Raw genomic sequence first — 12,109 nt, forward strand, 5'->3', positions numbered from 1 at the left:
TCAAACTAGGAACTATTTTCTCCACTAGAGGGCATTCATGCTCTATGGACGAATGATGCTTCATTTGTGTGTTTTTTTTTTTTTTTTTTTTTTTAAAGTAACGCTACTCTTACTTGAGTAAATTTTTTGGCTACTCTACCCACCTCTTCCAATAAGTTAAAATCTCAATCTCAAACCTGCAGCCCAGGGGCCAATTGCAGCCTACAGGACAATATTTTCCGACCCCCATTTTACATCCAATTTAGCATTAGTGCTGTATTTTGTGACAGGTAATAAACATATATACATGAAGAATTTAGAATAAAAATAAATTGATTGAAGGATCCATTTTGGATTTCAAAAATAAGATTACACATTGGCCGAGAGCCAGATGCATTCCTCAAAAGAGCCAGATATGGCTCGCGAGCCATAGGTTCCTGACCCCTGCTCTAGTGCCTGTCTGGAGTGTCTGTGCCGGAAACGCGCGCGACAACAAAGTTTTCCCCCCGAAACACAACATGCCCCATACAAGTTCCCTAGGTGAATTCTGTTAATAGGTAGTGGTCACTACAGTATGAATAGCCAGCAATCAAACTAAGTTTAAAACATATATTTATTCATTTTCCATGTCGCTTATTCACTGGGAAGCAAACTACGGGAGCAATGTCTGATAAACTGAGACCACAGGCAGGGTGATCATCGACATGGACAGCGTTTTTACGTGACAAAAATAAGGTAAGCCATCATTAGACGTCTCAGTAGACGCAAATTGCATCAACGTTTTCGTGCACTGTGATGCAAAAAATAATAATAATTAAACCGCTGTGTTTCACTGTATACCTTAAATCTTAAGTAAAGCACACGCACACGACAGCTCAATCACCGCCCTGCGACGTCAACAACAATGGCGACCTACTAGTTAAAATAATTTTACAAATTTTATTAAAATGAAAACATAAAGAGGGGTTCTAATATCAAATTAGTATAACTCATAATAAAGTATATCTTTTAAGAACTACATGTCTTTTTATTCGTGGATCACTTTACAGACCCTAGCAAACGGAGGTCGGAGGAGGACCGTCGAAATCAACATTCTACGGCCGTATTGTCAAGCCAGTTCACGGATGCGTACACCGCGCACATATTTTCTATAATATCCATCTGCATTTCAATGGTAAGCATCACCTTTTTATTTTTTCACCACCTGCAGTAACCTTGAAACCCGTGTTTTCTCTCACAAGAAAATGCTGTGCGTCCGTCTTCCAGCAAAACAAAGAAACTGCGGCACTGTCATAAATTGTCGTATTTCGAGCATGTCGTCAGATGTAGAAACAAATGGCGAGTCAAATTTTACGTAGAATATCGAAAAGATGATGTGTCGAAGCGATCGTACTGTATGTCGTGGTACCTCTCTAGTAACTATGAAGGACTATTCAACTATTCAAACTAGGAACTATTTTCTCCACTAGAGGGCATTCATGCTCTTTGGACGAATGATGCTTCATTTGTGTGTTTTTTTTTTTTTTTAAAGTAACGCTACTCTTACTTGAGTAAATTTTTTGGCTACTCTACCCACCTCTTCCAATAAGTTAAAATCTCAATCTCAAACCTGCAGCCCAGGGGCCAATTGCAGCCTACAGGACAATATTTTCCGACCCCCATTTTACATCCAATTTAGCATTAATGCTGTATTTTGTGACAGGTAATAAACATATATACATGAAGAATTTAGAATAAAAATAAAAATTGACCGAAGGATCCATTTTGGATTTCAAAAAATCAATTATTTAAAAAGTAATAAAAATAAATTCCAAAAAATAAACTTAAAAAATCAACTAAAACAAATAAAAACAAAACAAAAAACAATGAAGACATAAATTCAAATAAGTGTAGCCCATATGTATTTTGCTCTGAGAAATTTATTTTATTTCATAAATATCTTTACATATAGCTCAATTTTCCTCTTTAACTATCACAACACATACTCTGTGGCCCTCCAGTGAATGAGTTCAAGCTATGAATAACTTTTGAATAAATGCTCACTGCAGTGACCACTGTAGTTAAAATGTTCATCAATACTTAGAACTTTTTTGTTCTTTGTCAAAGCATGAATCCTTCTGACTGGAAAGTTAATTACTTATTGATTTGAAAGAGTCGACTGACGAGTTCAAAGGTCTTTCAATGCCCTTCTTTGGTGTTAAATTAGCTAGAACATTGGGAAGATTTGTTGAAGCAGCAGTCATTGTGATTTGAAATAACGTTTGACACAAGGTGCTTCAGATATCTGTGGTCAAGGAAATTCAGAGCTTTTTCTCCTTATGGCTCAGCACTTATTGGCTATCAGGGACTACAATAAGACATCTAATGTATCTAAATATGATACATGGCGGCAGACAGTGAAGTAATGTGTAGGTTTCCCTCATTTAGATCAATAGGAGGATGAGTCAGGCGAGGCCATCTGCTATTAACATTTCATTCACTCCTATTATTTATGTATAATTGTTTGCTTCTAAATCACCAATGGTCAAGTAGAGCTGACTTCCTACTCATTAGTAGTGTGAAACTAAGAGGTAATGGTTGTCTAATGTCCATCTTTAATCGTTCTCTTGGAACTGACTATTGACCTGTACAGGCTGTTGTACCTCTGTCTTGCAGTTTAAAAGTTTTGTGCTGGAGTATTGAAGCCCTCCAGGCTGGAATTTCTGCAGGTACTCTGGATTTGTTACGCATGTTACACTCATATCAGGCATGGTTTCTTTCACTGAAAGGAGACACTTTGGTCAGAAATTTCAAGATGATATTTTCGGCTTTCCTAACTGCGTTTTTGAGGGGCTTTCCAAAACTGCTTTTGATATTTCAAATCCTATTATAATTGTGGAAGTTCAAATTTGAAGAAATTCAAACTTGTGAAATGTGAGAAAAGGACTATGTTTGTCTTTTAGAAGTACTTAGCAACCTTCCTATTCAAACAAACAAGACCTATGACCCTTGTTTTCATCATTTATGGAAGATTAGCGCCACTGCCATGCTGGCTATAAAAATTTTAAAGGGGAAGTTCAGAATTTTGGACATTAAGCTTAATCTTTGAGTTAGCAGGGGTTTAATTAGTTCCTTGCAGTTTGTCAATTATTTTTTAGTTTCGGGGCTCCGCAGTGGCTAAGCTAGCGCGAGTCAATGGTGCCTGCTTAGCATGCCAATTAAAAAAAACAACAACAAAAAAACACGATATTAACATACTTAACATAGTCAAATAAATTCAAAATGCAGATCACAGTTCGAAATACCCATGTGGCCAAAAAAATGTCACACCAAACTGCCGTAATTCATTTCATTCTGCAGGACTATTTTTTTTAGATGTGTAATGTAACCACAATAGAGAGGATTGCTTCAGCCACTCGTGCTCAGTCTGCTGCTCACAAAACAAATTAGCAGTGGGGGGAAAAAAATGATGTGATATCACTCCGCCCTGCTTGCCAAGCTGGATTACAAATGTTGCTGTTCATACGACAATTATTGACATGCAATGGTAAATTTAATGACTTTATCCTGAAAACATAGCCAACACAATTGATTGCATGGGTCATCGGTGATTCTCATTGGTGCATATGTTGTTTTTTATTGGCATGCTAAGCAGGCACCATTGACTCGCGCTAGCTTAGCCACTCTGGAGCTCTGAAACAAAAAATAACTAACAAACTGTACAGAATTTGTTGAAATCAACTCCACCAGATAATTAAATACCTGCTAACTCAAAGATTAAGCCTTATGTAAAAAATTCTGAGCTTCCCCTTTAAGGATTTTGGAGCTGTTGATGCTGTTGATATGCTTTTGATGGGCCTGGTTGCAAAAGACACTCAAACAGAACTTTAGGATGCAAACCTTCAAGTGAAAGTATATGATGTGAGAGTTTATTCATTAATCATTTCGATAATATAAAAATACATTTTGCACTCAGGGAGCCTCACACTGCAAAAAATGCCACTTCTAAAACGAGTAAAAAATTATTTGAAATGAGATAAGATTTGCCTATAACAAGTATGAAAATTCTGCCAATGGAAAAAGCCGTTTTTGTCTTGCTATGAATTCTTAAAATAAGACATCCATTCAGGATGAACTCGTAAAATATAATTAGTTTTGAGATCTCGTTGAACTAGTATAATATAACAAGTATCAAGATCTCATTCTTCCTGAATGGATGTCTTTTGTTAGGAATTCTTACCAAGATAAAAATTGCTTGTTCCATTGGCAAAATGTTCTTGTTATAAGCAAATCTGATCTCATTTTACGTAATTTTTTACTTGTTTTAGAAGTGGCATTTTTTTCCCAGTGCATGTATTATTTTGACATGTACGAGAATTGTCTGCTTTGGGTGGAGCAGCTGATATTTTGATTCTAAAAAGGACGAGAGCTAATAAAAATAGCTTGCTTAATGGTGAGCACAAACAGGCTTTAGTTGGAAAAATGACCCTTCAAATGTACATGGAAATTGATTTTTCTTGTAGAAATGAGAAGTAGGCATTTTAGAAAACTGATTTTATCTTTGAAACCTGCAGTGTGATTGTAATCGTAGGCAGACTACGAAGTAGGGAGAAGTGTCAAGAGAGTGATGACTTAAATGCTATTTAGCTCGGGGTTGCCTCACAATCAAGCAAGTATGTTCTTTTGCAGCAAGAGAGTGATCACTTATCAGAAGAGAGCATCAATGCACCCCAAACAACTAACACTAATCAGGACATCTGCCCTTTTCCCAGCTATTTATTGGCTCACATACAGGATTAAAGAAGGTTGGGCTGATGCATTCAAAGCAGGCAAGTTGAAATCTCAGACATGCCTCTCAGCTGTTATTCTCCCGCTGAAGATAATATCTTTGCATTCCCGTATCGCGGGTGAGAAAAAGCAAACGCGAGTTGATGCAGGTCACTGTTTTACAAATGGAAATAGACATCTGCAAATTTTAGTCGGAGAGCTTCCATTTGCAAGTCTGACATTGCACCTCTTCCTATAGAGCTCCAACAGTAAAGCTGACATTTTTGAGGAGGTTTGATGGATTGTGATAGCTCTACTGCGCTGCTCGTAAATGTGTGAACAGGATGCCGTAAAAGAAAACATTGGAAATATTCAAATGTTATGCCATCAGGAACATAAAATCTACACTGGATATAAAAAAGTCAGCACATCTTTTCTGGTGATATACAGGGTTGCTTTTGCACCTCATCTACCGACAGAATGCTGAGACTGGAGTATCAGTAAATAGAAAATGTGGTGATGACAATAAGTGAAAATGTTTTTGAGTTTATTGATTGAAGGCAGTCCTTCTCAAATAGTGGGGCAGGCCAAGCGATGCTAGTTGGGGTGCATGTGACCTCGGGGAACGTACTTTTTGCTGTACTAGAATAAAGTGAAATTGCACATCCACTCAGTGGATGGCAGTGGCGCTCTAATTTTCAAAGTGTACGCAGTATTTTTCAACCAAACAAGAGCACACAGCAAACAGCAGGAGCTAATATGAAAAGCTAAGACGAGGAAATATTACGAGGCGTATGTCAGGGTGACCAAAGTCCTACTTTCACGTAGTATCCTCGTCGTCCGGGCGGGTTTTATAAATTCATAAAAATGTGCGTTTTTTATGATTTTTCACGGGACCAATTTGAAGAGAATCCCTCCCGCCGCTGGGTGGTAGCCCCTGCCTGCGATGACATGGCTCCTAGTAGTAGGGAGGGAAGGAGTAGTTCTTCTTGTTTTTGTTGGCAGTTTACCCCTATCATGAGGCACAACCGCCATCTACTGGGTTGACGATTTGGCCACAACGCCTGCCCAGTCATTAAGTTTTTTACTATAAATACGTATATAATGGAAACTGTTGACTTCTGTCGGAGCTTTGACTGTAAGATCCCGTTTGGTGTCACATCGTTGCGCTGCCCATGATTGTAAACTTTTATAGCAAAGTTTGATTTTTGCCTCAGCTAGCTATCAGTAAGCTAAACCACGCTAGGCATTATGGGAAACGTAGTTTTGAACTGCTACGTTTGGAAACATGCTGGTTGAATAGTTTGTCAGTTTATTTCGGTTATTGTTTGTGTGCAATTTAGAACATTGAATGAGAATATCAGTTGAATGGGAATAACAATTCGTCAAGGACAATTGTCGTGATGGTAATTTATAAAAATGTTTAGTTGGCACATAGCCTACTGTGTGTATGTGTCTTGACTGGACTACATTTCCATGGGTCTGCATTCTATACAGATATATATATTATATATATATATATATATATATATATATATATATATATAATTTTTTTTTTTTTTTTTCAAACTGCATTTTTTCAAACTGCATTTTTCCATCCAGAGTGAGGGGCATATATATATATATATGTATATATATATATATATATATATATTTACAATATATTAAAGTGAGATAGGCATCTTTGAGTGAACTTTGAGTAAAATTCAAGTATCTTGAGGCCGGGTTGAGTGTCCTCTTTTTTGGAAATCAAAATATCGTCACCCTAGCATATGTAGCATTTAGCTTTGATTTTTAATACATTGGGAGACGAGGAAAGACCAGTCTGTTTACTGTGTTTAAAAAAGGTTTGCAGTGGACAGCAGAAAGCCAAATCAATTAAGACCTCACTTAAAGACATTAGACGCAAATTACATTGATCTCTGATTTTTTTCAGCAAAAATGTGCCGAATATTGCTAGCAATCATCCCGCTTTGTGAGTGTTACATCGTTAAACCAGCAAGCACTGTTAGCATCATAAAAGGTGGCATAACAAGCTGCTGAAGTGCAAAATAACCCCACACCATAGCAAAGCAGCTAATACAATAATACGTTTTTGCTCTATTCATTTTTGTTTTTTGGGTCAAATTGTTTGGCACATTGTACTATTGAGTTGTTGCTAATCAACGTAACTTAATTATTATTTATTGATTAAATTGAATTTGATTTTTCAGTATGAAATGGTCAAAAAATGTACCTTGAGTGTGTTTACTTTGGATGTGACTTTTTTTTTTTAATTTAGAAAGAAATTTAATTTAGGCAAAGATGCACTTTAAGTCTTTTCTGTTACAAACAAAAATGTTAAAGTATAACTTATTGTAAATTGATCTCTATTATTGTTTTATGTGAACAAGGACAATTCTATGCAGAGGTGTACTTATCATAATTATTTTTTTTTTTTATTTGTATTATTATTTTTTTTAGACAAACATATATATAGCCTATTTACATTGGTGGCAGAGAGTTTGGGGGGTGGGGGGCGCAAGACGTTTGCGTCTTCCTGAGGGGAGCGTAACAGAAAGTAATTGAGAAGCACTGGTTTAGGGCATAGTGTACATTTGTTATCAACAAAACATTTTCTAGGGTAAAGCCAGTACTGGCATATACAAATAAAAGCAAGTACAGAAACAATTATGTATTTGCTTTATGTGACAGTAATTTTCCAAAAGAGACAACTAGTCTGATTCTGATTGGCAATTTTTACAGTATGCGTAACAAACACTCATACATACACTTGCTGTAATACAAAAATAATTATTACTGTTATTAAAAAAAATCATTTCTCAACAGGGACCAATTATATTCTGTGATTCTGATTATTAGGAAATACAGTATGCTTCAGAACCGTTTTATTTGCTGTCCAATGGGGGAGCCAGTAACGGAGGAATGTGGCCACCTCCGGTGGGGCCATTTTGGGTGATGAATAATCATGAAATTTTTATGATCTCAGTCGATATCAAATACTGTACATATCACAATATGAAACAAATCTGATTCAAACTGCTCATAATATGGAACTACAGTGTTTCCTCTACTTATGAAGTTACTCCTTCGTGGACCTTCTTTGTAAGTCGAAATGGTCTTATGCACGCAGGATTTTCCCATAAGAATACTACATTATAATTCCATTAATTCGTTCTACGGCCCAAAAACCTACACTAAATCCTTAATAAATACTGCTGATACTATTGCAAATAGCAATCACACATGGCAAAACAAGTGAATTATAAATAAAAATCGGAATAATAATATACTAATAGTAATAATAACAATAATGTCCGTAATATTGTAATGAATCGGGTTCTAATGTGGCGGACGTGTTTTGCGTGGTATACCTGAACACACCCGCATGGCTGACGTGACAGAGCGAGAGAGGTGCATTAGCATTTTTACTTTCACTTTTCATGTTCTGTTCTTGGCGTCAGCTGTGGTGGTGAGTAGGCGTGTTGTGTTGCACAAATTCTGAAATGAATTATTAAAAACCTGACGTAGCTGGCGATTTCTTTGGCGATGTTACAATAATATTTGTCACTTTAACTAATAAAGACTGACGAACGGCGGTCGGAGAAGGTCGAGATCGTAGACATTCTACGGCCGTACTGCCGGGCCAGTTCACGGACGTGCACACCACACTCATATTTTTCTGTCATTTCCATCTTAATTTCAATGGCAAGTGTCACTTTTTTCCTTTTTTCACCACCTGCCCAAACTAACCTTCTTGGAGCCCATGTTTATTTCTCTCACAAAAAAAAAATCCACCTTGTGTCCGTCTTGCGAGAAATGAAACTGCTGCGCTGTCATAAATCATCGTATTTCGAGCACATCGTTGGATGTAGAAACTAGAGATGCCCCGATCGATCGGGAGGCCGATCGATCGGGGCATCTAGTCCGATCACGTCATTTTCAAAGTATCGGAATCGGCAAAAATATATCGGCCATGTCATTTTTTAATATATATACATTTTAATAAATCGTTTTCTAATTGGTTTTAACGTTACAGAATTAACATGTTACAGCAGCGGTCTCAAACCGACTCCACAAAGGGCCGCAGTGGGTCCTGGTTTTTGTTCCAACAGATCCAGCACAAACAGTTCAACCAATGAGGTTTCTACTAACATAAGCAGCACCTGATTGCAATCAACTGATTACACTTGTAAGAAACCAGATTGGTGAAAAGGTATTTGTCTCGTTTGGTTGGAATGAAATCCAGTACCCCCTGCGGCCCTTTGAGGACCGGTTTGAGACCACTGTGTTACAGTCATCCTGTCTTTAGGGTAGGCTTAGCGTTGGGTTATCATAAATATCCTGAAGAGGGCGTTATTTACTTGATTTAGAAATGAGTCACGTTAAAGTATTTAAGCTATTAATATTTGCGATATATGACCCTTTCATTCATTGTCACACAAAATCTGTTGTGACTCCATTTTACCTACATAGAAAGGTAAAGTTCAGCAATAATTGAGTAATGTGATCTTTGCCTGCTTCTGAAACCTCCCCTCATTAAATTTAAACCTTGCGTACATCTACCTCATAATTAGGATTATCATTGGAAGAAATGTGGGAAACAAAGAAGCAATAATTCATTATCTTTAAACCATAAGCTATATTCAAGCAGAGATAGTATATCCATTCTTACGATGACTCAGTCATGGTTTTACTTCCCATCATGGTTCCACTTTCCCATCATGCCTTGGGGCATGCTGCAGTATCTGAACTGAAAGCTCAACAAATACACTAGATGGCAGTATTTAGTCACAATACACAAAGTCCCAAGTCTTTCTATCCTTGGATCCCTCTCACAGAAAGAATGTTAATAATGTAAATGCCATCTTGAGGATTTATTGTCATAATAAACAAATACAGTACTTATGTACTGTATGTTGAATGTATATATTCGTTCGAGTTTTATTCATTTTTTTCTTAATGCATTGCCAAAATGTATATGATCGGGAAAAATTATAGGGAATGATCGGAATTGAATCGGGAGCCAAAAAAAGCAATCGGATCGGGAAATATCGGGATCGGCAGATACTCAAACTAAAACGATCGGATCGGGAGCAAAAAAACATGATCGGATCAACCCTAGTAGAAACTAGTGCTGCAACGATTAATCGATTAACTCAAGTAATTCGGTTAGAAAAAAGATTCTAATTAAATTTTGCTGCTTCGAGTATTCGTTTGATTAAAGTGGTGTTGTAATGGTTTGTTATGAAAGTGTTTGCATTTAGTTTTATTGATTTGGGTGGATACACTCCCTCTAGTGGCAACAGTGAATATGACATAACTCACTTCACATGGCTAAATCCAGCTGCTCCATGCTAAGACCAAGTTTTGTTCAAGCTAATGTTTTTTAATGCATTCGTAGTTTAGTTTACAGGTATATTTAGCCATTTTTTTTGTGGGAATGTGTTTGAACGATTTGTTTAGAGCATTGTAAAAAAAAAAAAGCGGATTTTTTTATGTACATTAGCCAATTGTTGTACTTATCTTACTATCCTCATTTATTTTTTATACCGTATGAGGCTCAGATCAGATATTTTAATTCTTTATGTTCCTTATCTGATTACTTGATTATTCGAACTAACTAGTTCATCGATTAATTGACTAATAAAATAATCGATAGCTGCAGCCCTAGTAGAAACAAACGGCTGACAGGATGTCTAAAAGATCGTGTGTAGAAGCGGTCGCAAACAGATTTCTTTTTTATTGAATGTTATTGTCGATTTATATACAGTAGCATGTCACCACATTTATTAAATATGTTTTTTTTTATCCCATTTGTATCCATTTTGTAAATCGCATCCAGTAAATGCAGAGTTAAAACTTCTTGTCATCTACATCCAGAGAAGTGCAATGTGTTTTTTTCGCCTCTTGCTCTCACAGTTTTTGAAACAGTTTCGACAAGTCAACAAGACACCTGCTGTGCTACGACATTAACAGTCAGGCTGTTGAATAAACACAATTACAGTATATCGCAGTCCTCGCAGCCAGCCAAGCGATGACATGCTCCAAACCAGTAGCTCACTTGTGTTAAGTGCGCGCGTCAGTACATCATCACATTGAGTCGCGATGTTCCCTCCGGCCTCATCCGCACTCCCATCAAGACTCACATCAGTAACACCCACTCCGTTTGCCACCAACCCTCCTTTTACGTCAGAGCTCCTCCAAAATCTGATGAGGTCCCTGAAATCTAAAGCTCTGTTCGAGCACTCAGGCTGCTCCACAGGGCTGAGGTTACAACAACTTCATCAAATATTGACTTGAAAGTTGTGCCTTGCAAGTGTCTTGACCCTCATGTCATACATGTGATGAGAAACCCATGCCAGAGACCAGACAGGGGTACAGCACACGAGGTCCTACCTGGTCCGGCTGCTGAGCGCCTTTCGCCGACCCATTGCCGTCTTTTGTAGAAGTCATGGACGTGAATTTAAAAAAAAAAAGCGCGAAAGGAAGGAGGGATGAGTGTGCGACGTCCGCTACTGACAGGTGCAGAATAATGAAGACTACAGAGATACGGAGAGAGCGAGAGAGGCAGGCAGAGAGAGGAGGAGGAGGCGGAGGAGAGAGAGCGAGCAAGCGTTCAAGGATATCTGATGATTTGCTAAAATAATGACGACCGTGGGCGCAGACAGCGGCTGATGCGCTGCCATGTGGGAGGTTCGCCTTACCTCTGCGGCACAATGAATGTGCTTGACTGACCCGACACACACACACCTCATCATGTGTGTGAGACAATGCTAATGGATTAACTCATGGGTCAACACTAGCCACGTTTACATGCTGACTTTTATTCATACCGATTCAGATCATTCCGAATGGAAATTTTCAGATCAGCTGTTTACATGTCACTTCATCTATTCCGATCTAGCGTTTACATGTGTCTGCCTTTATTCCGAAAGGACGTTTGACAACTGCCGTCTGACATGCGCAGATTAATCAAAACAAAGCGTCACGTTGCAAAACATGGAGATCGATCGTCAGAGTGCTGCTGTTTTAACTTTAACCCACTTGTTGTGTTTGTGGGGTCGTATCCGCTTCTGCTGTTTTGCTCTTTTGCCTTGTAGTAGCTGGTTGTCAGCGTTTTCCACCGATTTCTAATTTGGTCAACGCTCCGGTCTATTCCGGCTTCGTGTAACCTCTCGTGAACTTTTTTAAATAGTTCACTGTTCCTCGTTTTACGCCCGTCTAAGCGAGCAATTATATTCAATTCTTTTAAAGTTTGAATTAAATACAATCTTTCCGCCGGACTCCAATTAGGTGCGCTGTGCTTGGAAGCCATGTTGCAAGTGACGTTACTTACGTCACCAAGTGACGTCACCACGTCAGTACGGAGCATGTGCAGAAA

The 12,109-nt window shown here is 38.0% G+C and overlaps 1 protein-coding gene across 3 annotated transcripts in view; it reads right to left on the reverse strand.

Moving 5' to 3' along the window:
* The window catches only part of dpp6b (dipeptidyl-peptidase 6b), a 207,234-nt gene that overhangs the window by 67,456 nt on the left and 127,669 nt on the right, over nt 1-12,109 (reverse strand). Inside the window, exon 1 of one of the 3 annotated variants that reach the window (XM_057857738.1) lies at nt 11,125-11,277. The exons of the other annotated variants lie outside the window; for them this stretch is intronic. Coding sequence (XP_057713721.1) covers nt 11,125-11,181 — 57 coding nt within the window. The 5' untranslated portion in view covers nt 11,182-11,277. Of the gene's footprint in view, nt 1-11,124; nt 11,278-12,109 lie in introns of those variants that run through there. 3 annotated transcript variants of the gene reach the window in all.

Source organism: Corythoichthys intestinalis, chromosome 14, assembly GCF_030265065.1.
Source record: "Corythoichthys intestinalis isolate RoL2023-P3 chromosome 14, ASM3026506v1, whole genome shotgun sequence".
Taxonomy (NCBI): Eukaryota; Metazoa; Chordata; class Actinopteri; order Syngnathiformes; family Syngnathidae; genus Corythoichthys; species Corythoichthys intestinalis.